Raw genomic sequence first — 26916 nt, forward strand, 5'->3', positions numbered from 1 at the left:
AATGGGTCCACTAGAATTAATTTACTCACACCAAATCCATTGAGCACAATCCCCCCCCCCCTGCTCAAATCATTTGGAGTCGAACGCAGCCCCCAGCCTTTGTAATTCTAGTAAAGCACTTAAAGTGCACAGTAGGTGTTCATGAGGACCATCTGGTCAAAAGCAAAACAAGCTGCTGATTTTGCCTTTGAATAGAATGAAGCAAGTGTGAATTAGTCTCTTCAATTAGCACTATTACAACCTGTCAAGTGCATATTGTAAAACAGGATTATTACAGTATTGGTCGCCAGTGCAATTATTTACTCTCTGCCTTTTTTTTTTTTTTTGCATATAAAAAAATGTCTTATGTTTATTAGTTTCTGATAACTGAACATAATTTCTCGTAACTCAGGCACTTCAAAACAACCAACACACAAATCACAGACTAAGAACCGTGGTCAGCTAAAATGTTAGGAAACACATATCTTAAGTAAGGAAGGGCTAAAGCGCTGTCCTTAATTCTTAAGAAAATGTATGTTTCTATTCTCCTGAAAGACAGGTGAAGAAATACTTATATGGGTTGGAAAAAAAAATCCAATCGAAGTTATTCTAAAATACTTCCAGAGGGGGGAAAAGACTTGTCAGTTCCAAATGGCTGCATTGTAAATATTATCTAAACTTATTTCCTAAGGGGATAATTTATTAAGAATCACAGAAAACCTCAATATTTATAAAATGATCATTACTAATTTGTTCATTTGAAGTGGTGTGATTTCAACAGATATCAGTTTTAAAATGCAACTTGAAATAATATATATGCATATTTAAAAGAAACTCATAATTTCCTTTCTGATAGCTGAATAAAGGCTTGAATTCATTGCCTAGCTCTTAAGAAATTATATCTCTTTCATTCTTGCTAATATGTCATTTGTGATTTCGAATTTTTTAAAAAATCAAACTATGATATATGCTGATTAAAACTGGTTCATTCTAAATGAGCTAACATATGCCATTTATCCTGCAGTAAAAACAAACCACTTAAACTTTTAATTAAATAGGTACACAACTTAATTCATCCTCTTGCATATGCACATTCTGAGCTTCCCCACTCTCTTCAATTCTATGCCAGGATCCCCTACCCTCCCCATACTAGAAAACAAACAAACAAACCCAAAAAACAAAGCAAACAACAAAAAAAACCCCAATGCTTAAAACATTTACAGAAAGGGCATGTTACTTAAGAAGTTATAGTCAACCCACTACTAGAAAATTGCTCATTAGTACAATCTGTAAAAGACTAGATATTTAATTACTGTCACTGGCCACCAGCATTAAAGGAAAAAATATATGTTAGTCAAGCAAGTTGAGAAAGCAGCGAGTAGAAGAATAGACACAACACACAAAACCTGACATGAGGTTCAAATTTTCAGAATCAGAAGTCTCATGATTTCACAATTATTTAGCCAAGATTATTTTTAAGGACTAGTTTGATTTAAGTATTTAGTCATTTCTTAATACTAATTGAAACTCTGTTGGCTTCCCACTTAATCACTAGTTTGTACAACATGGTACTAGTAGTGAAATGTTTTGCCATTCCCTGTAAGATATATTTTTATAAGTTGTCCATTTTCCCTTTTCATTCTCATTAAGAATTAAATCAACATTAATAAGAACAGTGAGAATTCTGGGATAACGTGAAACTTGGGAGAGGATTTAAATAATTCAAATAGCTATTCATTGTGCTTCTCACTGTAATAGATCAAGAAATATTCTGTGATTCTACACTAAAAATACTTAGGTTTCTTATCATTGTTACTCTGGGTCATGTGTATGTTCCCTAAGTTTGTATGACATCTACAAAGAAAAGTGGATATTTTGCCTAACAGAAGCTTTTGCAATAGTAAGACAGACAACAAAGAATCAGTTTCCAAGAAAAGTTGGCTTGATTTCAAGGACTTTATATCCTTTTCCACACCTGGGTTTAGGATTTGCAGAAGGCGAATCAATCTTCTTTCTCCCTTTAATTTAACCCATCCCGAGTGCATTTGTAACCACGGATCTTTAATAGTATTAGACAGAATTACTAGAATCTGTACAATTAACTGTTTAAAAATCTGAATTCTCAGTGTAGAAAATTCATTAAAATAAGGTAAGCTTGTTTAAATTTTTAAGAAAATTCACTATTTTTAAATGTGACAAGCAACTAACTTAAGACACAAAAAGGTAAACAAGATAGACTGTCACAAAGTCATTGCCATATTATTTGATAATTTTTACAAGCAATTTTGTCATAATGAAAAAGAAATGTATTTTTCTTCTTAAAACTACTTGCAATTCTCTTCATTCTGACCTTATAACAGTAACTGCCTTCTCCTCAAGTAGGAGCATAATGTAAGTGGAAGGATTTGTAAAGAGCTTAAAACAAAATCAAAATAAAAAACAAAACCCTTCAAAAACTAACTAGCGTAAATTAAAATCTAGAGCACCCAAGGACACAAGTCATGCATTGTGAGGCAGCAGACCACAGAGGCCAGAATGAACAAACACTTGTACAACTATCGGTTTATCAACACTAACTTAGATGACCATATGGTCACTGAAGAGTTTATTTGAAATTCAAACTACATCTTAGTTCTATTTTCTAATTAAGTATTTTTAAAAATGTATTTTGTCTAACTAAAGTTGAAATCATAGTGCCTTTTTGAATTCTGTTTCATTTAATAGAAATTTTTCCCTCTGGAGGAAAATATTCCAAAAGCTTTCTTTTAAAAATGCAAGGCTTTCAAAATTAAAAACTTTTTTTTCCACACCTAAAACACAAAAATAATATACTACATTGGAAAAAAGGGCTTTAAAAATTTTTTTCTTCCTTTTGTTCAAGATATTATTTTGGTCAAAATTCATCCTTGAACCTATTAATACTGAAAAGAGATTCCTGAAATTGGTGACAGATTATTTTACAATTTAGGATATGTGGTATCATTAAGTTTCCGCATAAATAAAAAAGTACAAGCATTTATAAGATAAAATGGCAAAACTGTTTCAAGAGTATGTTTTTATCTTGGTGTTGTAATCAAACCGACTTCCAATCACTCAACAAGAAAAAATACACATACTTAAGAGTCACTGTGGATTTTATGGCTTCAGATAAGAGCACCTTGTCCTTCTGAAACCACTCCCATCACCACAGGTATTCCACAAGTTGAAGGAGAAAAGTCATAGAAATAGGCCTGCAGAGGTGATCTACATCCTTTTTCCAACTTGTACACAACAAAAGAGCCTATGCCTACCTATTTACTCACAGAAAAGCAAATGACATTAGAAACACTGCATTTATTTTTCCTGGCACTAGCATTTCAAAATATTGTTTTAAATTAACCTAACAAAGGAGAAAAAAATAAAAAGAAGATACCAAACTCTTGCCAAGAAATACATAAGAACATCTATCTTTGCAAAAAATATTTCTGGAACATTTTTCAAAGGATATTTAGAAAACGGAATGAAAAAGATTTACTGTTTTCAAGTCCTTGAAGCTTAAAATATATTTGATAATCTAAATAGCAGACCATGAAGAACAGTTTCAGCCAACTGTGGCACACAATGGCACATTTACAGAATTTTAAACATTTCTTTTAATAATTGATGTAGTCATTTTGAATCATTCTGCATAGGATATCAGGTGTGAGCAGATTGCATTAACGCTGCTTAAACATTTCAACTTGTCAGTATGGCCAACTCGATTTCAGAAATATTTGCAGTATTTTCCCATCGAAACAGTAATAAAGGCAAAATAAATATATGCCACTACTTTATAATCACCGAACATTAATGAATATTTTATGTCTTTTTAAATCTCCCTGTTTAATTTAAAAGGGTGAAATTAAGTCTCTTCCCTGCAATATGCCAATTATCTGTAAATCAAACAATAACTTGGCCATTATGCTCCTTTTTGTTAATATAAGAGAAGCTAATTTGAAAACACTGAATGGCATTTTTAGGCTATCAGCTTAATAGTCCTGTCTGCCCTCTTGTGGGAGAAAGTTGAAACACACCCAAATTATAGACACTGGCAACGTTAAAAAAAAGAAAAAGAAAAGGCAAAATTTTAGGCATAAAAATTTCAATCAGTAAAAAAAAAAGCAATCTATATTTACCCACCATTCATTATATGAATATTATTCTTCAATCAAAAAAGACAAATCAACAACAGAATGAAAATTACCATATCATCTTTGCTTTGTTGTTTAAATTGGAATTTTGAAACTAAATTTTCTTGTTTAATTATATTTACATATATAATGTAGATTTTCCTAACATGAAAGTCTTCATGTAATAACTCTCAGAACCATAGTAAAACATTATTTCTAATATCAAAACAAAAACTATTCTTCAAGGAATTAAATTTTTCAAGTTAGAGAATAGAGTACACAATATAGAAGTTAAAAATGAAATGGCAATTTATACATATTTGATACCCTCCAAAAATCAAATAACTCAAACCTGTGAGTCAATTTAGGAGCCAGGAAAAATTTTAAAGTCTTTAGTTACTAGTCAACAAACTATTCAAATGATCAATGTAGAAAATAAACTTAAATCAATAAGTTATACATGCCAAATTCAGAAGTTGAAATTTATTGACAAAATATGAACAAAGAAAACCATTGATAGTCTAGCCATTAATGAAACAATTCATCTACTTCTGAAAAAATGATTAGGATGAAAATGACTTGTTCTTTCAAGATGACATTAGTAGCTATTTTAAGCAATGCAGTCTAAAAAAAAAATTCATGAAACAATGTAAGATTAAGCATGATCAATTCTCTTTAAAAAATTAGAATACAATGACTGTTGATTTCATAACTTATGAGGGATAATATGACACAGTTACCATTTCAATGTTTCTAAACACAAGTACTGTTATAACCTTAAATGTTTTTTTCCCTCCCATGGAGATAAATTATTGACTTTTAGGTGGGTGGGGCCAAAAGCATATCAAGAAGGTAACGTTTCTCTCTTGGAGAAGGTTCTTTTTTGAAACAGTGGCCCTGGTTGGCAACATTGAAGAAAATATTGACACTATAAATAGACTCTTCTCAGATATTCTGAGCTAAATGACAGTCTCCAACTGCATCTTACAAATACTATCCAAGGCTGGGATTGAGATGCTTAAGAAAAGCCTCCTCAAATTCCTCTTAGAAACATGTAGAGGACACAATACAAATAATATATTTAAGAGTGACCTTTCAAATAAAATTTAAGCAATCCTCCAAGATGAATGCTGTCAACAATTTCCAAATTAATATTTTGAATAATTACAATTACTATGAAACCATGAAATATATTACCTAATAATGAGTTATTTTTAAGCAGGGCTTTAAGATAGCTACTTTAAGAATTATCAAGAGCTTGCATTTACATCTATCTTTCTAGGTCAAGTCATTTAGTATATCTATAGTAATCACTGATGCTCCAGCCAATTAAAATTAAGAACCCAATAATGAAACATAAAGAGAGTTTCCAACTAGAACAGATAAGCCCTCTTTAACAGGGTCAACATTAGCTATAATGAGCTACCTTTATTCCTTAGCTGTGAGACATAACTCACCTCTTGAATAGTACTGCTTCCTGAGAAGTTCAGGTTGTACTCCCGCTGGACTTCTCGGTGGGTGATGATCAGCATGAAGTTTTGATTTAATGACTCCTGCAGGGCACTGAAAGGGTTGAAAGAAAAACAAGGAACTCAGAGATGAACAAGTTCTAGCTTGCTTTACAGCTAGCCGCAAAAACCCCAGGAGTACCCTAACCTCCACACAGGCATGTCTGGGCCCAATGTTATCATCTTTTCAGTTCCTAAAGGCAAGAGACCATGCTGAGAACAACCAAGGGAGAGCTAACCTGTTAACTCCTTCTCTACCAAGGTGTTTTAACACTTCAATTCTAAATACTCTACATATCTACGAATTTTCTACAAGTCATATACTATTATCTGCATTATGTATTTCCTCCAAGAGAACCAAATGTCAATTATATCAAATTCCAAATATGCTACTAAAATGTATACTCAAAGACTGTGGTTCAATTTCAAGTCAAATAGCTACTCTGGAAGAACAGAAATATAAAACTATTGTTTATACTCATAAATGTTTATCAAGAATAGAAATTAGGCTTCAGTTAAAACTCAGAAGATACTGAAATCTATAGAACTTTAATTGCTATACCAAAATTCCTTCAAAATAATTGTGCTTTCATTTAGGACTCAGCAATATATATAATTCAGAAACTGCACAATTCAGAGCAACATTTTTTTGAACCCTATGCTAAGGCTCCAAAGGTTTAGAAGTGTGTCAGAACCATGAAGAATATATAAAATTGGCCATATAAATTAGGAAACATAAGTCATGGTTCTATTTTTTATGTCAATATTAAGAAACACTATAATCATCATTATTGAAAATAAAAACCTATCACTACTATATCTAAAATGATCTGAATTGCCTGCCTCAAATGTAATTTTGCCATGCCTATGGCATCAGGAAAATATTTTGGGTGTGCTACATGGTTCTTCTGGCCTTCATCACTCTTCCTTTGCCAGTCTGTAACTGTATGATAAATATACATGCAACATAAAGATTAGAATTAGGCAGCTAATGTGTCTGTCTTATTGTCTCCCACAGAGTCCATAGGTTAATTACAGACTAAAAATACCCAGGAAGCACCAATATATATCATGAAATATTATTGATCCAAATCAATAATATTAAAAGAAAATTATACCCGACAAAAATAGAGTTTCTTGAGGCAAGAACATTTGTAATTGTATCCTTTAGCACTTAAGCATAATGGCTGGCACACTGCAAATAAATATTTACTGAATAATGAATAAAATGTGAATTTCCAGAAGGCAAGATTTTTTTCATCTTTCTATCTCACACAGCAACGTTGCCTTCTGGAAAACTACTATGCAGTTAAGATTCTGATTTTGACTAATTTATTTGTCAATATTAACTATTGACTTATGCCAGGTGCTAAGGAAACCAACCCAAATCATACATAGTTCCTGTCCATGAACAGTTCACAGTCTAATAGGGGTAGACAAATACATAAACAACTATAGTATAATATAATAGGTACATAGGTATTATAGTATAATGTAATAGGTACAACTTAGAAATTGAAAAAAAAGTACCATGAAAAATAAAGTGCTTAACTCTGTCTCAGTAAGAAGGGAAAAGAGTCAGGTAAAAACTCTAGAGGAGAAGAAATATTTAAGATGAAATATGAAGGATAAGAACGACCTTAGAGTTTATCACTTGGAAGAGATAAAATTTTTTGTTTTGTTTTGTTTTGTTTGGGGATGGGAGATGGGTGGCACTTTTTAGACAAGGAAATACCAAGTTGAAGAACATAATATGTTCATTCACTTATTGAGCACCTACATATGTGTTCATGACACTGTTCCAATTGCTAGGGATACAGTGGTGAAGAGGAAAACTATGGTACCTGCTTTTATGAAACTTACACTCTAGTAAAGAAGATAAACAATGATCAAGTAAATGAATAATTTTAGAGAATGTTAAGTGCTGTGAAGAAAATAAAACAGAATTATAAGATAAAAAGTAACAGGGACAGGGTGAAGATAATTACTTTCAACAGAATAGTGGGGGAAGTCATTTTTAAGGAAGTGACATATAAGTTGAGGCTGGAGTGATAACAAAGAGATAACAGGGGTCTGATCATGTAAGGTCCTTGAAGTACTAATTGCAAAGTAAAGCCACGGAGGGTTTTTCAAAGGAAAATGGTGAGATTACATTTACATTTATACAAGATTACTCTGGCTGTTCTGGCTTCAGTGAGGAAAGACTGGAGGTCAGGAGAGCAGATAGGCTAGTCTAGACAAGACGTGATGGTAGCTTGAACTAGGGTGGTAGTGATGGTGAGGTGTTGTCAAGTTCACAATATATTTTAGAGGTAGAAGTTAGGCAACTTACAGAAGTGTGAGAGGAAAACATAATCCCAAGGTTTCTGTCCTGAGCAAATAGGAGGATAGAATTACATTAACAAGAATAACTGGGGTAGGGGCAGCTGGGTGGAGAAATTGACAGTGAAGGTTTGAATATGTTAAGTTTGAAATGCCTATTAGACATCCAAAAAGAAATGACATGTGTAGCTGAATATAAAAGGTCAAGTAAGAGCTCAGAGCAGGACAGTCGACAGTATGTAAACAGTGTTTAGACTCTGTGGCCAAAGAAATCAGCTAAGGAAAACAGGTTACCTAAGGAAAAGGAGAGGAGCCAAGATAGAGCCCTGGAGCAATCCAATCATTTGAAATCAAGCAGAGTCAGTCTAAAGAAGATTGATAAATGGTCAGTGAGGTATAAGGGAGCCAAAAGAAGTAACTGTTTCAACTAAGAGTGCAGGATCAGTTATGCCAAATGCTGCCGAGACATTAAGTGCAGTATGGCCAGAAAAATGACCATGTTCAGGAAAAGGTAAAAAGCTCAGTGTGACTACGATGACGGATGAGAGAAGTGTAGTGGGAAATGAGTCTCAAATAATAGGCTTGCTCAATGTTCAATATACGTATGTTAAATGAATTTGGGGTTGGAAGTGGCAAGTAATGGAAAGCTTACTTGAAGTTTCAAGGCCCTTCACAGGTACACCTATTTCATAACTATTCTCCAAAATTCTAGAGCTTGGCTGACTTTCCCTCACGTCAAAAACATCACATCATGCTCACTTCAATCTCTCTTCATATTGTTCTCATCTTCCTTTCATTTGAACTCCTCCAAATACTACACAGTTTTCAGACCACCTTTCAGGCCTACGAGTTGTATTTATTATTGACCTCCTCTTCTCCTCTTAATTTCTATATCACATAATTTATTTAATACTTATTTATGGCATGTCTTGTGCAGTTTGCTTGGTTTCATGTGTGGAAGTCCTGAATTCAAGATTATATGCTTTTTGAGGGCAAATATTGTCTTATTCATTAGTATATCCTTGGCACACTAGAAGGTGATTCCACTCAATCCTATAAAGATTTAAAGAACAGTTCTGCATATTCTGAACTGCATATAAAGAACTACTGTTTCCCATTTTTTGAGCTTACCTGTTAGGTGCCATTTTATTAACAAAATTGTGGTTCAGAAGGTTAAGTAATTGCTCAAGTTCATGAAGCTTTAAAGAGGTGGAACCCAATTCCTAACCTACATTTGATTCTAAGCTCTTTACAACTCAGCTTCCTATCTCCCAAAATGCTAGGCTACTTGGGAGATATAAAAATGAATAAAACTTCTGCTTGCTAGAAGTTCATAATTCATTCATTTTATAATTATTTGATTCCTATTGTTTGTAATAATACAGAAATAAAAGACATAATCACTGACCCCAAGACAAACTATTCAGAGAGGTTCAAACAGTTAGATTTAAGAATTGTGGAGAAGGGAGAATACTTTGAAGTACTATGAAGAAGGATGGATGGTAATTCTATAAGTAGATATGGAAGATGATTTCAGACATAGAATAGTTTGAACAGAAATGGAGATTAGAAAATATAAGGAAAGGTGTAGAAAGCAATGAAGAGAAGTGTAAGGGGATGTGAAGAAGGGTTTGTGATACACACAACCTGAAAAATATTAAGGACCTACATTATGGAGAGTTTCAAATGCTCAACTAAGGAGCTCAGAGTTCCAGAAATCTTTGTTATTACATATATTCCCCTTTATCTTTACATATGAATCTATGCATATGCTTAATATATTTTTAGTGGTTGCCTTTATGTAATTCCTTAGATATGTTTCTTGATCGTGCCAGGCAGACTTCTGCAATGACGTTGCAGACAGGCTTGCCAGGACCAGCACTGACTGCCAGATTATTTTAGAAGAACTCCAATTTAGTCTACTTCTACAATTTCTGGATAGCTATGGGGGAAGGTATGTTAGCAAGAAATATATTTATGGCTTTAAACTGCTCGGGAGTCATATAGCCAGATTTGAATCCCTGCTCCACTATTTGCTATTTGCTTGACCATGACAAGTCAATCATTCATTCTTTCAACACTTTTTATTGTCTACCATATACAAGGCCCTATTTCGGGTACTTAACTGCTGTGTAAATTCTCAATTTCCTCTTCAGGAAAAAGATCATAATCCTCCTTCATAGAATAATGAATATAAAATTTTTAAAAGCCAAGTAGAGATTTTTATTGCATATAATTTATAAGGGACCTACTATAAAATTATTGAAAATAGACCTCTTTTGAAGGGTACCCATACATCTTACAATTACAGTGAAACATCAACAAAAGGATTTACAGTGCTTTTATGGCAGCTAATTTTCATGTTTTAGTTCCTTTCCCCTGTAGGATTTCATTATAAAACCTTTTCTGATCACTGAACATAATTGTGTATTGTACCTAATGTTATCCAGACTCACCGTGTTCTTCTTACACAGGTCTTGTTTGAGGTTGATCTACCACATTCATGCTCTTTGTGAAAATGGTCTGTTTGGAGGAGTCAGCTAAAGGTATTATCTTCAACCTCAGACTCTAGCCTGATTCATTTACTTAGCTATTAATAATAATGGCTACCCTTTAACAAGTGCTACTATGTATTAGGCATTAAGAGCTTCATGCCAACTTCATGAGGTTATTATTATCATTTCCATTTTACAGATGGGGAGACTGATGTTAAGTTACTTGCTTAAAGTCACACAAAAAAGAACTAGCAGTGACCCAGCTCTAACTCCAGAGATTATACTGTTATGATTTGCTCTCCAGGTACCAGGGAAGTGAACCCAGTAAGATCATATTTCTATCTTCATTGAGTTTATTGAGGGATGGGCAAACAAGCAAACCTAAAATTCTCACATGGTACCATGTGCTAAGAACTCTTACCAATTTTCTAAGGTGCTATGGAAACACAGAAGAACACCTAAATCAGATTAAGGATGCTTTCCACAGAAGCTGGCATGAGAACTGAATAAGTTTCGTTTTGTTAGGGTTGTGGGGGTGGAGGGAGAAGGGGGAAGGCTGTAAGGAATTTACCATGGTAATTTGGATAACTTGCAAAAACTTTATTGTTAAAATGTTATTTAGCCAAATTGATTCTAGTTGCTGAAGTTAACAGAATGAGTTGAGTCCTTAGTCGCTGCATCCAGGAGCAATTTTCTCCCTCACAGTGCCTTGTTATGATTGGTCAGAATAGTCAGCCATGGATAAGCCACCCTGAGTAATCTTTTACTTTCAAGATGCAAAGTCCTTCATGCTACTTCAGCTTTAGCTCTTTGGAGTCTAAAAAGATGACTGTCAACAAAAATAGATGAGAAATAATGAAACCGTTTTTCTTTTAATGGCATGTTTTCTCTTCAATTAGAGGGAGAAGAAAAGGTATACAATAAGTAAATATAAAAACTTTTTTTAAAGCAGTTTGAATTTTAACTCAAACCAATAAATGGTTTTAATAGAATACATATTCTCTCCTCACTAGTTTTTATTTTTTTCTCCAATATAGTTATCCTTTGAATTGGACTATTTGAATTTATCAACAAAAACATGGTTTGGTTTTCACAAACAGACAAGGGCCATTAAAGCTACCAGTCCTTGTTCTACCCTCAGATATAGACTGAAATCAATGTTTAAAATGTAATCTGAATCATATACTTTGCCTCCATCTCTGAGTTAATGGCATTGCAAATATGCAATGAAATAAAATGAAATGGAAGCTAACATAATTAAGGACCTAGTAGCAAAGTGCTAGACATTTTCACACAAATCATCTCATAATTCTCTTAACCAGTTTCTTAATTTTAAAACTGGAGGAGGGGGCAGGTAGCATGTAAGAGAGAGAACTATAAAAATGTAGTTCTCCAATCACTTCTCTATAATTCTCATTATTATAACTAAGCGTTAATACCTAAGCCACTAATATAGTTCTGGAAGCAGTTTCAGTAAAACATCTTTTCTGTACTCTCTTCTTTGTCCACAAGTCTTGGGCTTCTAATGCTCTTTCATTAGCAGAATGCCCATCTATCTATGCCTGGGGAGATCTCATTCCAATCCAACTATGAACATTTATCAGGAACAAAGAAGTTACCTATAAAATACCTGCCTTTTTTTATTATTATTGATTATACATATTCGTGGGGCACAGAGCTGACCATCAGCACCTGTGCTCAAGATGTCAGGATCAGATCAATACTATTAGCATGCTCACCACCTCAGAGTGCAATTAAAAATACCTGCCTTCTAATGAGTGTCAATGTAATTTTAATTCACTGACTTAGTTTATACATTTTACATTCTCCTGAACTTTTTTTTAAAGGGAAGAAATCAGGTACAGCAAATTTTAAACATAGGCCCCAATAAATAAATCTGAAGGTCTAGTATAGGTATTTTTATACATATTAACATACAAAGCCATATATTATTTACCTCCATATGTCAAGTATTGATAAAATGTGCAAAAACACTAAGAAAATGAATGCGACTGCTTTACAGAGAAAGCACAGGGCTATTTTAACACATATGATATAGTGAATTTCTCAAGATTAACTTAAGGTTGCATTATGGTAGTGAAACAATCATTTGATCACCATGTAGCTACAGTCTTGTCATTAATTCCAGACAAAAAAAGGAATGATGTCCTTCCTGCTAAATAGCATCAGGCCCATTTCACAGAGTACTAGGCAGGGTGTCTTGAACCAAGAATAATAATAGAAATTTAATGGTTTCTCCTCCAGCAATTCTTTGAATTCAGAATTCTTCTTAAAGTCTTCAGTGGACAGAAGATTTGGCCAGGCTAAACTATAACCCACCTATTAAAACATTAACAGTTTTAGGTGAAGCACTATTATAAAATACAAATCTATGAAAATTAAACAACTACACTAGGAAAGATAAATTCAGACTTGGGTTTCAGGGCTGTTATGAACTGAATGTTTTTGTCCTCCCCAAAATTCGTATGTTGAAGCCCTAACCACCAATGTGATGGCATCTGGAGATGGGTCTTTGAGAGATAATTAGGTATAGATGAGGTCATGAAGGTGGGGCTCCGTGATGGGATTAGAATCCTTGCAAAAAATGAAAGAGAGACCAGAGCTTTTTCTTTCTGCCATGTGAGGCCACAGAGAGATGGCAGCCAAGCCAGGATGAGGGCCCTCACTAGGAACTGAATCTGCCAGCACTTTGATCTTGGACTTCCAGCCTCCAGAACTGTGAGAAATAAATGTCTGATGTTTAAGCTACCCAGTCTACGGTATTTTGTTTTAGCAGCCCAAGCCGACAAATATAAAGGCTTTTACAGCTTCTGTATTCACAGCATTCAAGTACAGGCTTGTAAACTGCCTGCTAGTTAGATATTTGTTATGTACAAATCCAAAATGAAATCTCATTCATTAAAATCCATGGTAGGAAACAATATGCATTAGCCAAAACTCATATAATTGGAGACACTTAAGTACATTTTATTGCATATAAATTATTTCTCTATAAAAAGTAGTTAGCAAAAAACATGCTTGGATAATCTGATATTGGCCATTTTTGCAATTAAATAAACCCCTTATTTTTAACTTCAAAAATACAACATACTTTTAACCAGTGTAAATGGGAGCCCAGGATTTGCTGCAATTGCTATTTAGTAACACTATATGTCCACTGACACATATGAGTTGTCAGCAGTGAAATTATACTTCTTAAACCAGTGCTGTATGTATAGTTGAGTAAAGTATTAACACCAATATAGGAATCAAAAGTCTCGTTTTATTCCTGCTGTGTGTGTATGCCCTTTCTTACAAAATAGGCTTATAAGGTTCATTTCCACTAGATTTTATCTTTTAAAATATGGCCTGATATTGAAGCAAGAACAGTAATTTATTTCAAATTACTGTAATTTTTTATTTTTAAAATGTAAATAATAATTTTAGAATATGTTATTGAATTTTTTATTAATACTATACAATTTTTATATTTCCAAAAGGCCCTAAAATTTTTTCTCTTTTGTCTCCTGGGGAATATTTTGTGATCTACAATGATTTTTTTATCCTTTTAGATACATCAAGATTTTAAATTAAAAAGCATGACATATGGTAATTTAAATTTCAATTCTAAACTTGCAGAGTCATATGAGCTCTTGTCAACAAAAGACCACATTTACTATAATTATGGATTATTTACACTAAAACAAAATAATAAATCAATATGTAAATGTAATGTTTGTTGTAGCTAATGCAGCTAGCAATGACAGATTAGGTTCAAATAGCAATCAGTTTGAAAATCTGGCACATATGTAAATGAGGTAGGGCCTTGATGTTCACATTTGATTGTATTTCATTTAGGATATTTAAATTGTCTCAGGAACAGCATAAAAATAAAATGTTAATCTTTCTACTGTTAATGTGACTTGAGCTCTAATCATAACTGGAACTAGGTTTTGCTCCAGGTAAACTAACATATGATATTAATAATTGTGAGCTGCAGATTACATCATTCTTAATTAACACTCTGCTACAGTTGTTAACATCCTCCAAGACACCATGTTATCATCACCACAAGTTCTGTAACAATCTTAAAACCATGTTTAACAAAGGTTGGCCTCTTACTCAGCAGCTACTTTTAATTGCTTTCTTTGTTGGCAATTAACTATGTCTAGATAAACATTTGGTTTCACATAATTCCTAATAACATTTTTCATGATGATATCGAAGTTCAGGTGGCCTTATACCTATAATTACTGTTTATCAATATAGTGATATATTGGATTCAGCAAAATATATTAACCAAAGTATATAAGATTAATCAAAATGTGGTAATTACTGGTAATAGTGATGTATTCTGATCCATTAAGCAAAACAGTCCATCCATTTACACAAAAAATGAAGAAAGCAAAAAAAATTATATTTACAGATATACTGATTTTTGTTTCATGAATTAGTGGCCAAGTTTCTGACTATCCATTAAATCAACTATAGGGAGTACCCACAGTTCTTTTTTCAAAGTGTGATGCTAACAAGCTAATCTCCGTAATCACTGATCTATCAATAGGCAGTAAACTGTATAAATGGGTTTGGTACATCACTCCAATTAGATGTGTTGTAATCTCCATTGAAGCTTTAATTGGGGACAAGTTTCTTCTTTCATCCAGAATGCATAACTTCAGGGAAATGTCCTCTTTTTTAAATGGGCCACTTTTAAGGGGCCAGTCATTAAGAAACATTTACCAACCCAATACCTCTAAATTTCACTTTCACAAAATCTAATAATAACACTCACTAGAATTAAATTTAAACTGAAAATTAATAACAATAATGTACTTGAAATACTGGTTATATCTATTTAGTCTTGAGAAGTGACAAGTTACTTTAAGAATGATATTACAACACTGGTAACCTAAAATATTTTTACAGATAAATATCCTTTGTGAAAACAAACAAAAAAGTTGTTTTGTAAAGCATTTTGGAAGAAAAACTTATAATTGATCCATTCAGAACATTTACTTGCATATATAAAAATTAAAGAAAACTGTTATTTATAGGCCACTTAAAGGTGGCCTTTGTACCACACTACTAAAACCTCACAAATATTGATCACTAAAAAGCTACCATGAAGATGACACACTCATACAAAAACCACTTCAAATAAAATTGTTGCATATTCTTTAGAGATATTAAAAAGTTTTAAAACTTTTTTTTTTTTCCTGGTTTGAAAATAAAATTGCTTATACAAAAGAGTCCCCCATTTGTTCCTGAAAGAGCTACATCACTTTGCCTATCCATTTGAAGGACTTATTGAGCATCTACTATGGGACAGCAGGCACTGCTCCAAGTTTACTTAACATGTGAACTAGATTGAAGTGAGACTTTATGTTGAGGACCAAACTGATTCTGACCTTTTGAGCAACCCTTGAGTTATAGTTAAAAAAACTCATCTCTAGGATGCTCAAAGGATCACTATGTTGAGTGATTTGGAGATAAGAGCCCTATGAAATCCAAACCCTAGCTCATCCATTAACCAGCTCTGTGACCTGGAAAAGAGAAACTACTGAGCATCTTCATTGTGCCAGGCCCAATGCTCACATATACTATCTTATTTAATTACACCCACCCCTCCCTGAAGTCCTAGGAGACAGAAATTATCATCCTGATCATTCTGAAGAAACTAAGGCGTGAACAGACTATTCAACTTCCCCTTTCTGTACCTCAGTCCCTTCCATCATAAAATGGGAAGGAATTAAATGATTGCTTTAACTGCCTCCAGAGATGATATCCTAGAGCTTTCCTCTTATTCTCAGAGGTCTCAGAGCTCTCAGGCTGGCCAGTTAGCTCAGTTGGTTAGAGCACGGTGCTGGTAACACCAAGATCCAGGGTTTGATTTATATACTAGACCATACCAGCCAGCAGCCAAAAAAACCCAAAAAACAAAAAACAAAAGGGATGGCTGGCTAGCTGACTCGGTTACAGTGTGGTGCTGGTAACACCAAGGTCAAGGGTTTGCATCCCCTTATCGGCCAGCCACCCCCACCCCCACCCCCCAAAAATACTAAGTCAAAGATTACGTGTATGTGACTTCTCTTGCATTAGGGAAATACACCAAAAACTGAAATAGTAGGATATAGACAGAAGAGTGAAAAATATTACAAGGATTAATATTTGTGCCAAAATTATGAGGTGCTGGAGAAACAAACAGGATGAGAACTATTTGAAAGCATCCTCAGAATGTCCTTTTAATAACTGAATCTCACCAAAGTTCCACAACACTTCTCAGTTATCTTTCATATTTGGGATAATGGGAGCAGAAGAATGGCTAGAATGGCTTCAGTACAGGTTAAGAGATGTAGGAATGAGAAAAAGAAAAAGGTATACTATTTTTGTATGAATGTCAATACACACCCAAAGGGTGGCACCTCTTTGCTAGGACCAGGGCTAGGAACACATATATTACCACTGTAGATGGATGGTTACAAGAAGAAGAAAGAAATATGTTTTTCTCTTATTATACCAAGCTTAATGGGTACAGTAGAGTGCATATCAAACATAGAGAGTTTGAAAGAAAGGAGTTAGAAGAGACCTCAAGGATCACGAGTAGAGTATCTCTTTTGCTCTTTCTCAGGCTTCTGCCTCACTCATAGGGAGGATAAAATTTCTGTCCATGTTGATTCTCCCTACAAGGGAAGAGCTTTAATGAGAACATTTGTAGTTCCTCCCCCAAACCCCCACTACTCTAGATTTGATTCTCTCGGAGGAAGAAAACAGCCAATTAGAATTAATTCACACTGTCACACCTACAAGAGGTCTTCAAAAAGATCCTGGGAAGATTTGTATTATTTTTTAATTCTATTTTACCACAACCTCTTTGTAGCACCCTTGTACTAGATTAGATTTCACAAAGCCAGGGACAATACCAGCAGCTTCCTCTTCCCCTTCCTGTGCCCTAGTTCACTAAGTTCACTTCCATTTCTCAACCATTGTGGTAGGTACACTCTGGACAGAGTTGCCATGAGAGATCTCTAAGCTGTTTTTCCTACTGTGAATAGGTTGGTGAGGCAGGCCTATTGCATCAGTCCATCAGGCTCTGAAGACGCAGTCATAATTCCCTCTAGAATATGAGTCCTAAGATTTAGATCTGGAGTAAGAGGTAAAAGACCCCACTTAGGACTCAGGTCTAAGCCACATCCTCCACTGGGTGCTTGCCTGGCTATTAAAGCAGTTTTGTTTTCCAATTTGGCTACTGATTTTTATGTGTATAATATACTGTTAAGAATCCTAGAAGAAAGGAAGGGTAAGCAGTATCATGAATGCCTAAATATCTAAAATAGCCTCATCATTTTCAGGTAGAATCTGAGACCCAGAGCAGAGGAGTTATCTTCCCAAAGTCCTACGGTGATTTTGTGGCAGAGCTAGGCCTAGAACTAAGCTATCTTGACTCACTACTCCTTAATTCCTTTCACAGTAGCACTGGAAAATACAATAACTTTGCTCTCACTTAATTCATGGCTACTGCCACCTGTTTTGCCTCTGATGCTTTTCAAAGGAAAAAAACAAAACAAAATCATATATTTTAACATCAGTGGTTTACTCAACTATCACAGGAGTCTCAATTATCTCCCTGAATTTACTCCTGTTTACACAAATATCAATTAATTCAAAGCCATAGAAAAAAGTAACTTCACAATCCTGAGGCCACATATGCTTGACTATACAATCAGAGCTCAACCACACCCTCATAAGAAGTGATTAAAATATTAACTGGAACCATAAGCCCAGTACAAAAAAATCAAAGGCCATTAGCAGGACTCAATTACTACTTGCAAAAGGAACAACTACAAACGAGGGATACCAAATTTTCTGACGCCTTCCCAAAATATGAATAAAATTTATATAATTAAAATGGAGCTGAACATTTTCATCACTTATTAGACTGTGACCAAAGCAAGTTGCAAAAACTGTTCTTTTATTACCAAAACATCTATTCGGTCCTTTTCTAGCAAGGTGATCATCAGCAATACCAAGCCCCAAAATGTCAAACCTTCTCCAACTATATTTACATGTGGCTTTAGAGCTTTGGCACTACTTGTATCCCCTGCCTAGAATACTCTTCACTCTGTTCTTCACTTAATGGCTCTTCCATCACTGATGTCTCAGCTTAAATGGTATATCTGCAGAAGTCTTTCCTGATCTTACAACCTATCCTCCTCACCCAATTACTCATTGTCATGTCACCCTATTTTAGTTTTCTGCAAAGCACTTATCATCTGATATTTTTTCTTACTCATCTTGCTTACACAGTTTGTTGTCTACCCTCTCATCACCTCTACACATATTATACTGTAAACTCCATGAAAGCAGGGACCCTTGTCTGTCCTGTTCCTCATTATATCTCTAGCACCTAGAACAAAGAATTAACATATTGTAGGATGGTACTCAATATATGTCTGATCAATGAATGAATAACTGACACCCTGCATGTGTAACAAGACAAATGAGCTCGCTATTTGAAAAGATTTTATGATGAGTTTAACAACAGCAAAACAGCCAATGGAGAGAAAACAGATGCTGAAACAAAAATCACATTATTCAGTTAGTCATCAAACTTTTCATATTCATTATAACAAATTTCTATTACGAGCCTGTTACATGGATAACACTTTTATGAGCTGAGGGATGCTCAGTAAGAATGCTCTTACTCTTCAGAGTAAGAACTAGTTGGAGAGAGGATAGCCATACATGAAATAATATTGGGGAAACTAAGACTTATAGAAGAAAGCTGTTGGCTGAGGCCACAAAACTTAGCATAGGGCAGATATGAGACATCTTCATAAAGTTCATGGAAAACGCATATTACAAAAAATTTTTCATGGATTTCAAAATTTTTAACATCCAAATAAACTCATACTAACTTGTTATAACATGTCTGAGCAGGATATATTTTCAGGCACTAAGAAGGATAACAAATTAGTTTGAAAAAATGCCCCTATCAGAGCAAAATGAATTCTGCAAAAATTGAAGCAAGAACAAACATCAAATTTATGGTGAAGCCTGGGTGAAACACTGTGAAATCACTGATGCATTATGAAGAGTTTATGAGGACAATGCCCCAAAGAAATCAGCAGTTTACATTTTAAGAAGGGATGAGACAATGCTGAAGATGAAGCCTGCAGCGGCAGACTATCCACATCAATTTATGAGGAAAAAATTAATCTTATTCATGTCCTAATTGAAGAGGACCAATGATTAACAGCTGAAACAATAGCCAACACCATAGACATCTCACTGGTTCAGCTTACACAATTCTGACCAAAAAATTAGAGCTGAACAAACTTTCTGCTCAATGAGTGCCAAAACTGTTGCACCCAGATCAGCTGCAGACAAGAGCAGAGCTTTCAACGGAAATTTTAAACAAGTGAGATCAAGATTCTGATGCATTTCTTGAAAGAATTGGAACAGGAGATGAAACATGGCTTTACTAGTACTGTAATGAAAACAAAGCATGATCAAAGCCATGGCTACCAAGAGGTGGAAATGGTCCAGTCAAAGTAAAAGCAGACCAGCCAAGAGCAAATGTTATGGCAATGGTTTTTTGGGATGCTCAAGGAATTTTGCTTGTCAACTTTCTGGAGGGCCAAAGAACAATAACATCTGCTTATTAGGAGAATGTTTTGAGAAAGTTACCCAAAGCTTTAGCAGAAAAACACCTGAGAAAACTTCACCAGAGAGTCCTTCTCAACCATGACAATGCTTCTGCTCATTCCTCTCATCAAACAGGGGCAATTTTGCAAGAGTTTCAAAAGGAAATCATTAAGCATCCACGTTACAGTCCTGAATTGGCTCCTTTTGACTTCTTTTTGTTTCCTAATCTTAAAAAAATCTTTTAAGGGCATCCATTTTTCTTCAGTTAATAATGTAAAAAAGACTGCATTGATTGGTTAAATTCCCAGGACCCTCATCAGTTCTTTACAGATGAACTGGTTTCACTGCTTACAAAAGTGTCTTGAACTTGATGGAGCTTATGTTGAGAAATAAGTTCATATTTTTTATTTTTACCTTTTAATTCCATTTTTCCATGAACTTTTTGAAGTACCCTTGTATAGGACTGAACAGTCTGTCTGATTATAAAGCCAGAGCTCCTTCTATTACTCCATACTATAATGGGAACACCAGAGGGAACACTAGACAACAATAAAGCCTAACCTCATGCCAAAAAGTAGAAATTGTCTACCTTATTACATTTATGGCATACTTGTAAAGTCTTTTTCCCCCCAATATCTAGTCTCTTCTCTGCACAATGCTTGACATGCCACCATAAGAACTTCACTCCTTAGCTTTGATCTTTTTTAAGAGACAAATAACCTTAGAAATGTGTTACTTTACAGTATGCATTCCACAATTATTTCTAAGTACCTACTATGTTTTGGGCACTCTTAGCTGCTGGGGATACAGCAGTGAACAAAAAGAAAAGTTCCTAATTTTTTGTAGCTTTACATTGTGGTGAGAGAGACAGACAACAAATAGGATTATGAATACATCACTAATATTACTAATATAATGCATTGTAGTGATAAAGCAAAGTAAAGAGAGAGAGTATGATAAAAGAGCTGTTTCAGACCAGGGGATCAAGAAAAGCCTCTCTGAGGATGTGACATTTGAGTAGAGGCCTGAATAAAGGGAAGGAATGAGCCAAGTTGATACGTGGTGGAAGGTCATTCCTGGTGGAGGAACACCAAAGTATAAATGCCCTAAAGTAGAACGACACTTAGAATGTTTAAAGAAGAGCAAGGAGCCAGAGTGAGCTATTAGTCAGAGGGACAGTGATAAAAGATAATGTTAGTGATAAAGTCAGGAACAAGCTTATGTAAGTTCTTTGTAGGCCATAGTCGGGCACTTGGATTCTACTTTAAGTGTACTGGAAAGCTAGTGGAAGTGTTTGAGCAGAAGGAAGACATAATCAAGTTATGTTTTTCTAGAGAAAGCTATTGGTTCATTTACATCTTAGTGAGACCACTTTACTGGGAGGGAGATTCTGTTTGAATGCAGTGGAATAGAGACATGGGTAAAAAATAGGTCATTAAATAAGGCTGAGAGAAGCCAAAGAGAAGTTCACCTACTCATTTTTTATTATCTATGGATATAAATGAGCTTTCCTATATTTTTTTCTTGTATTCTCTTTTTCTGATTTTGGTACCAAGATTATATGAACATCATAAAATAAGATAGGTAGCAATCCCTCTGGGAACAGCTTATATAAGTAAGATTGAAATAATCTGCTCCAGGAAGATGTGGTAAAATTTCTTTATGGAAATCCTCACGGGATGCAAGGGTATGTGCAGGAAAAAGGAGTGTCGTGTGGAATTTTTGACTGCTAATTCAGTTTCTTTAATGACTGTCATTTTTTTCAGGTTATCTATTTCCTCTTATACTCATTTGAGTACTTTATATTAAATTCTCCATTTCATCAAAATTACAGATTTTACTGGCATAAAGATATTCATATTTTGTTTATTTTTGTTTTAAAATCATTTGGTTTTAATTTATTTGTTTAGTATTACTTAATAATTATCATCTTAACTACAGATTCAGAAGAGATTTTTAAATTAAGTCCCTTTTTTCATACTATTTCATAATATTATTTCATAATATTTTTATTTATGCTTACTCCAATTTTTTCTTGGCTTGACTTTTTAAGCAAAAAATAATTACTCTTGTTGATTGCCACATCATTAATTTCTGCTCTTTAATCTTTCCTTCTATTTTCTTCAGACTTATCTGTTATTTCTCTTCGTTCTTAAGTTGAACATACAATTCAATTGTTTCCTCTTTCTTGTCTTCTAATTAGTGAATTTAAGATTACAAATTTCCCTCTAAGTACCATTTTTACTGTATTCACAATTTTGGTATCTAGCACTCATATGTTGAAGCCATAACCCCAAATGTGATTGTATTGGGAGATAGAGTCTTTAGGAAGTAATTTGGGTTAAATAAGGTCATAAGGGTGGCGCCCAAATCTGACAGAAGAGATTTGGGCCCCCAAAAAGAGAGGGAGACCAGAACTCTCTCCTCTCTCTGACATATAAGGATACAGCATGTAGTTGGCTATTTGTAAGCCTAGAAGACAGCTCCCACCAAAACCTGACCCTGCTAGAACCTTCATCTTGAGCTTTCCAACATCCAGAGCTGGGGAGAAATAAAAATCTGTTATTTAAGCCGCCCAGGCTATGGTACTTTGTTATAGCAGCACTAACAGGCTAAAATACTCTCATACCCCTTTTTTTGGTCACCAGCCCTTTCTTGGTTCACTTGTTCCAATTTTTCCTACTTGCTGCACAGATTGCTCCAGAAGATGATCAGCTCAGTTCTAGACATATGACTTCAAATTACATACGGGACACACACAAGTGAAAAGCTCCACAGGCAACTAAGACATATGAGTTTGTAAGTAGAGATTTTTAAGTTATCTATACATATTTGAAAACTGAAGAGTTGAGAGCAGATGTCAGAGGGAAGATACAGTAAGAGGCACTGCTGAGAACAGAACTGTTGAAAACACCAACATTTAGAGCAGGTAAAGAAAAGAAGAGTTTACAAAGGAGACTGGATAAAGCAATCTGAGTGTTAGAAGGAACACCAGGAATGAGTGGCATCTAAGGAAATTTTCTATAAATGAATGAATTAAGAAAAGGCCTAATATCCTTAGTGAATAGGTTATGAGCTCCCTAAGAACAGAGCTTGTTTTTATCTACTAGAATAATCAATACATCACTGATGAACTAAATCATTCCTATAATAATATGAAACATGTATAATTAACAGTTTTTCCCCTGTCTAATTTGAGTATAATTTATAATATAATTTTCAGTTGTGCCACAGGGGTGCAGTTTCACCTTTCAATTAAATAGTGAAATCTGATTTATTTTTAAAAAGGGTTTCAAAAACTTTTCAACTGTTATAAAGATTATGATTAAAGAGTTTCCTCTTAAATTACCAGAAAGCTTGAAATTCTGTTTTCTGAAAAACATTATTTTAAAATCACTCTAAATTCAACTATAGTCACTCATATGATAATTTCGCTGCTCTTAGCTTGTATTTTTTTTTTTTTTCCCCCTGAACAAAGACTCAATTACCAGGCACCCCCTAGTGGCAGTAAACTCAAGATAAGAAGAGTTTTTTTGTGCTATTTTTTTGGTGGCTAACTGGTATGGAAATCGAACCCCAGACCTTGGTATTCTCAGCACCATGCTCTAAACAATTGAACTAATCGGCCAACCCAAGAAGTTTTTAATAGAACATGAGATTTAGTTGAGATATAGTTTTCCATATCTATATTTCTCACCAAAGTTTGTGAATAAAATGGTTTGTCAGTAAACAATTTTAAAATATCATATTTTATATCTACATTTTATTAAACGATTAACAATGTACTGTAACTACAGTGTGTACTGTAACACACTGAAATGTCATGAATATTCTTGAGAAGAATGACAGTAAGTGAGATAATATATACAAATGCCCTTCAAAGACTATATAATGACAAATTATATGATTTTTTAAAAATCTCCTCCTAGAGAATAGCCTCCAAAAAAAGTAGTTGCCTTTGGAATAAAACTTTGTATATTTCTGTCAAGTCTGAAAGCTACAGTAGATGGAGCACAATCTTCAGAGTCAGAAGTATTTACTGTTGACCTCAAACAATCTACCTAACTCTTCTAAGCACCTCAACTTTCTCACCAATTCTAAACATCTGGACTTCCTCATCTATAAAATGGAGGAATCAAAATAGGCCTATGTCCTTCTAGATTTGTTATTAAAAAACAACTGAAATTTGAATGAAAAGAATTACTATTGGTATTTACTACCATATAAAATCATTTTAATTATTGTGCTTTGTAACTTATGCTTTCACATATAATGTAGTACTATTACCAAATTTTTACAACCACCCTGGCAATTGGAAACACACTTCCCATTTTATAAATGAAAAATCTAAGGAAGGCCATAGCCAAACTGGGACTGGAACCCATGGTTTTTCTCATTATACCTTGATGTCTTTTGTCAGGAGTGATGGAACTGTAATCATATCACTTTCCTGATTTGGTTATAATAAATTTTGTTTAGGTATGAGGCCATAATACTAAAGTTGTCTAGCCCTTTAGAGAAGACTAGTACTTTATAAAGAAAGAACCTAATGTTTGCCATTATACTATAATTGGAACGGTGGAATCCAGCAGCAGAACCTTGTCTTAGTCCCGCACTGTAATTAACAGGCAATTTATTCTCCAATTTCATTCCATCTTCCAACATCCACTAAACTCACTTCAGAGATAAACATACAAAAGAACAATAAAACCAATTAAATATCAAACCAATCACCTAAATAAAAATAACACCATTTTTTTTAAAAAAAAAAAAACCCTTACTGAGATAAAGGGATGGGGATAATATGTACATAAATCTTCCCATTTTCCTCTACCAATTTCAGAGTTGTTCTATTCATTTGCCAATTCCCAAATACAACACCAAGAATCACAATTACCTTTTATATTCTCCTTTTTAGATTATAAGTTAGATTACAAATTACAAATAAGATGTCCAGAATCCACTAATTATAACAAAATTCTGCAAAAAACAAATCAATTTGATTATGGAGTCTAGCACAGAGCAAGTTTATCTATCACTTTTGATAATATTATATGCTATATAACTCACTAGGAAATTGTTTTTTGGACTCCACTATATAGTTAAGATGTCAGAAAGAATTTTTATTTGGTAAAACACAAAATGAAAACCACAAATTAAAAGTGATTACCATTAGCTTTTAAGCTTCTTCATGGATTTTATTTTGCTTTTTAAAATTGTCTCCCAAGAAATCTGCATTTAAGATACAAGGGGTCTTCAAAAAGTTCACAGAGAGATTCATATTATCTTTTGATTCTATTTTCCAGGGACTTTTTGAAGTATCCTCGTAAAGGTCATAAAAAAATGATCTCTAGTTTTATAGAAAGATATAGGGGATAAACACATTACAAGAAATAAACCCTGGCTTTTTACTTAGGTTTTAATAAAATGTGCACTAAGGTGACTTTTACATTAGTAGGAGTCTCCACATGCCCCTCCTTTTACTACATCTTTTGTTTGCCTTTGAATTTTTCTCTTTCTTATTGTTCCAACATAAGAAATAGCACTATTATAACTTGGTAAAAATCCACAAAGGCAACTAGGGAAAACTACTTTAGTGTTATATAAATTACTCATTCTCCAGTAAACACTACATTTCAGCAGTATTGCAGACCCCTCATTGCTTGGGGACTGACTGGCAATCAAACTAAGGTTAGCCACATGGCAATAAAGAACATTTCCATTAGCCCAGGAAGACATTTTGATAAATCCATTTAATCATGTTACTAGAAAGCAATAGATTAGAAACAATGATGTCTCCTGTTTGCTTTTAATTATGTAGATTACATATTATATGACAGTGATTATACTTTTTTTTAACTAACCTACAAAATAATGTTCTACCTGACTAGATACACAACCATACCTTAACTCTTTGTTTAATTTAATCTCATCTGAGGTTTATATCAGGACTACAAGTTTGTAGTTTGTCATTTCAAAATAGTGTGTAAATTTCACTTGCCATTAATATATGCTCTAAACATAGAGACGATAAAGAGCAATCCAAGAAATCCTTAAATTCTTAAGTATTAACATCTGATCAAAGACAATTACATTAGATTTAACTTTTCAGTTCAGTGATTTCTACTTTGGTAAAGCCAAATTTAATTTCCTTTTTTGCTACTATTTACCTAAAAATGAATATTTTTAGTAGGTGGTAGAGGAAAAGTTTGAAAACATTTGAAGTTTAGGGACACAGGTCTCTCTACCACAAAAAATCACCAAGTTATATTTAAAAAGAGGAAAATGTGCATTCAAGATTCTGTATGAAGATTATTCACAAAAGTTATTATTCTATCACTAGCATAATCTTTCACAATAGATCAGTTTGCATCATCTAGCAATAATAAACTTAATGCGTAATTAAATATTAAAACCATTTGATCATTCTATAAATGTATTAAGTTCTATTGTGAAAACTGAAAATACAATGAGACTCTATTTCAAACAGAGAGAAAAATCTTAATAAAAATATCAGTATTTTTCAAGTTTTACTCTGCAAAGTCCAGTGAATTTTCATCAATGGTAAGTCTTTAGCTGTGAGAGAGACTGGGGTTCCATTTACTCTTTCTCTTCCCTCCAACTGTAATCTTTCCCCTTCGATCAGAGAAGTGCCATTTTGACCATTTTTTATATAATGGAGTTTTGACAAAGACTTTCTTTGGATAAGAAGATTCTACCACTTGAACAAACTATCCAGACCAAATAGTTTGAAAACTGATAAACTTAATATTTGTTGGCAAGTTAAAGTTTCAATAAGATTTTTATTTAATTTTGATG

General features: G+C 33.9%; 1 protein-coding gene across 1 annotated transcript in view; it reads right to left on the reverse strand.

The window, feature by feature from the left end:
• The window catches only part of FAF1 (Fas associated factor 1), a 516326-nt gene that overhangs the window by 261763 nt on the left and 227647 nt on the right, over positions 1-26916 (reverse strand). The window contains exon 7 of the mRNA XM_063105346.1: positions 5585-5690. Coding sequence (XP_062961416.1) covers positions 5585-5690 — 106 coding nt within the window. The remainder of the gene's footprint in view (positions 1-5584; positions 5691-26916) is intronic.

This window comes from Cynocephalus volans, chromosome 8 (genome assembly GCF_027409185.1).
Source record: "Cynocephalus volans isolate mCynVol1 chromosome 8, mCynVol1.pri, whole genome shotgun sequence".
NCBI lineage: Eukaryota > Metazoa > Chordata > Mammalia > Dermoptera > Cynocephalidae > Cynocephalus > Cynocephalus volans.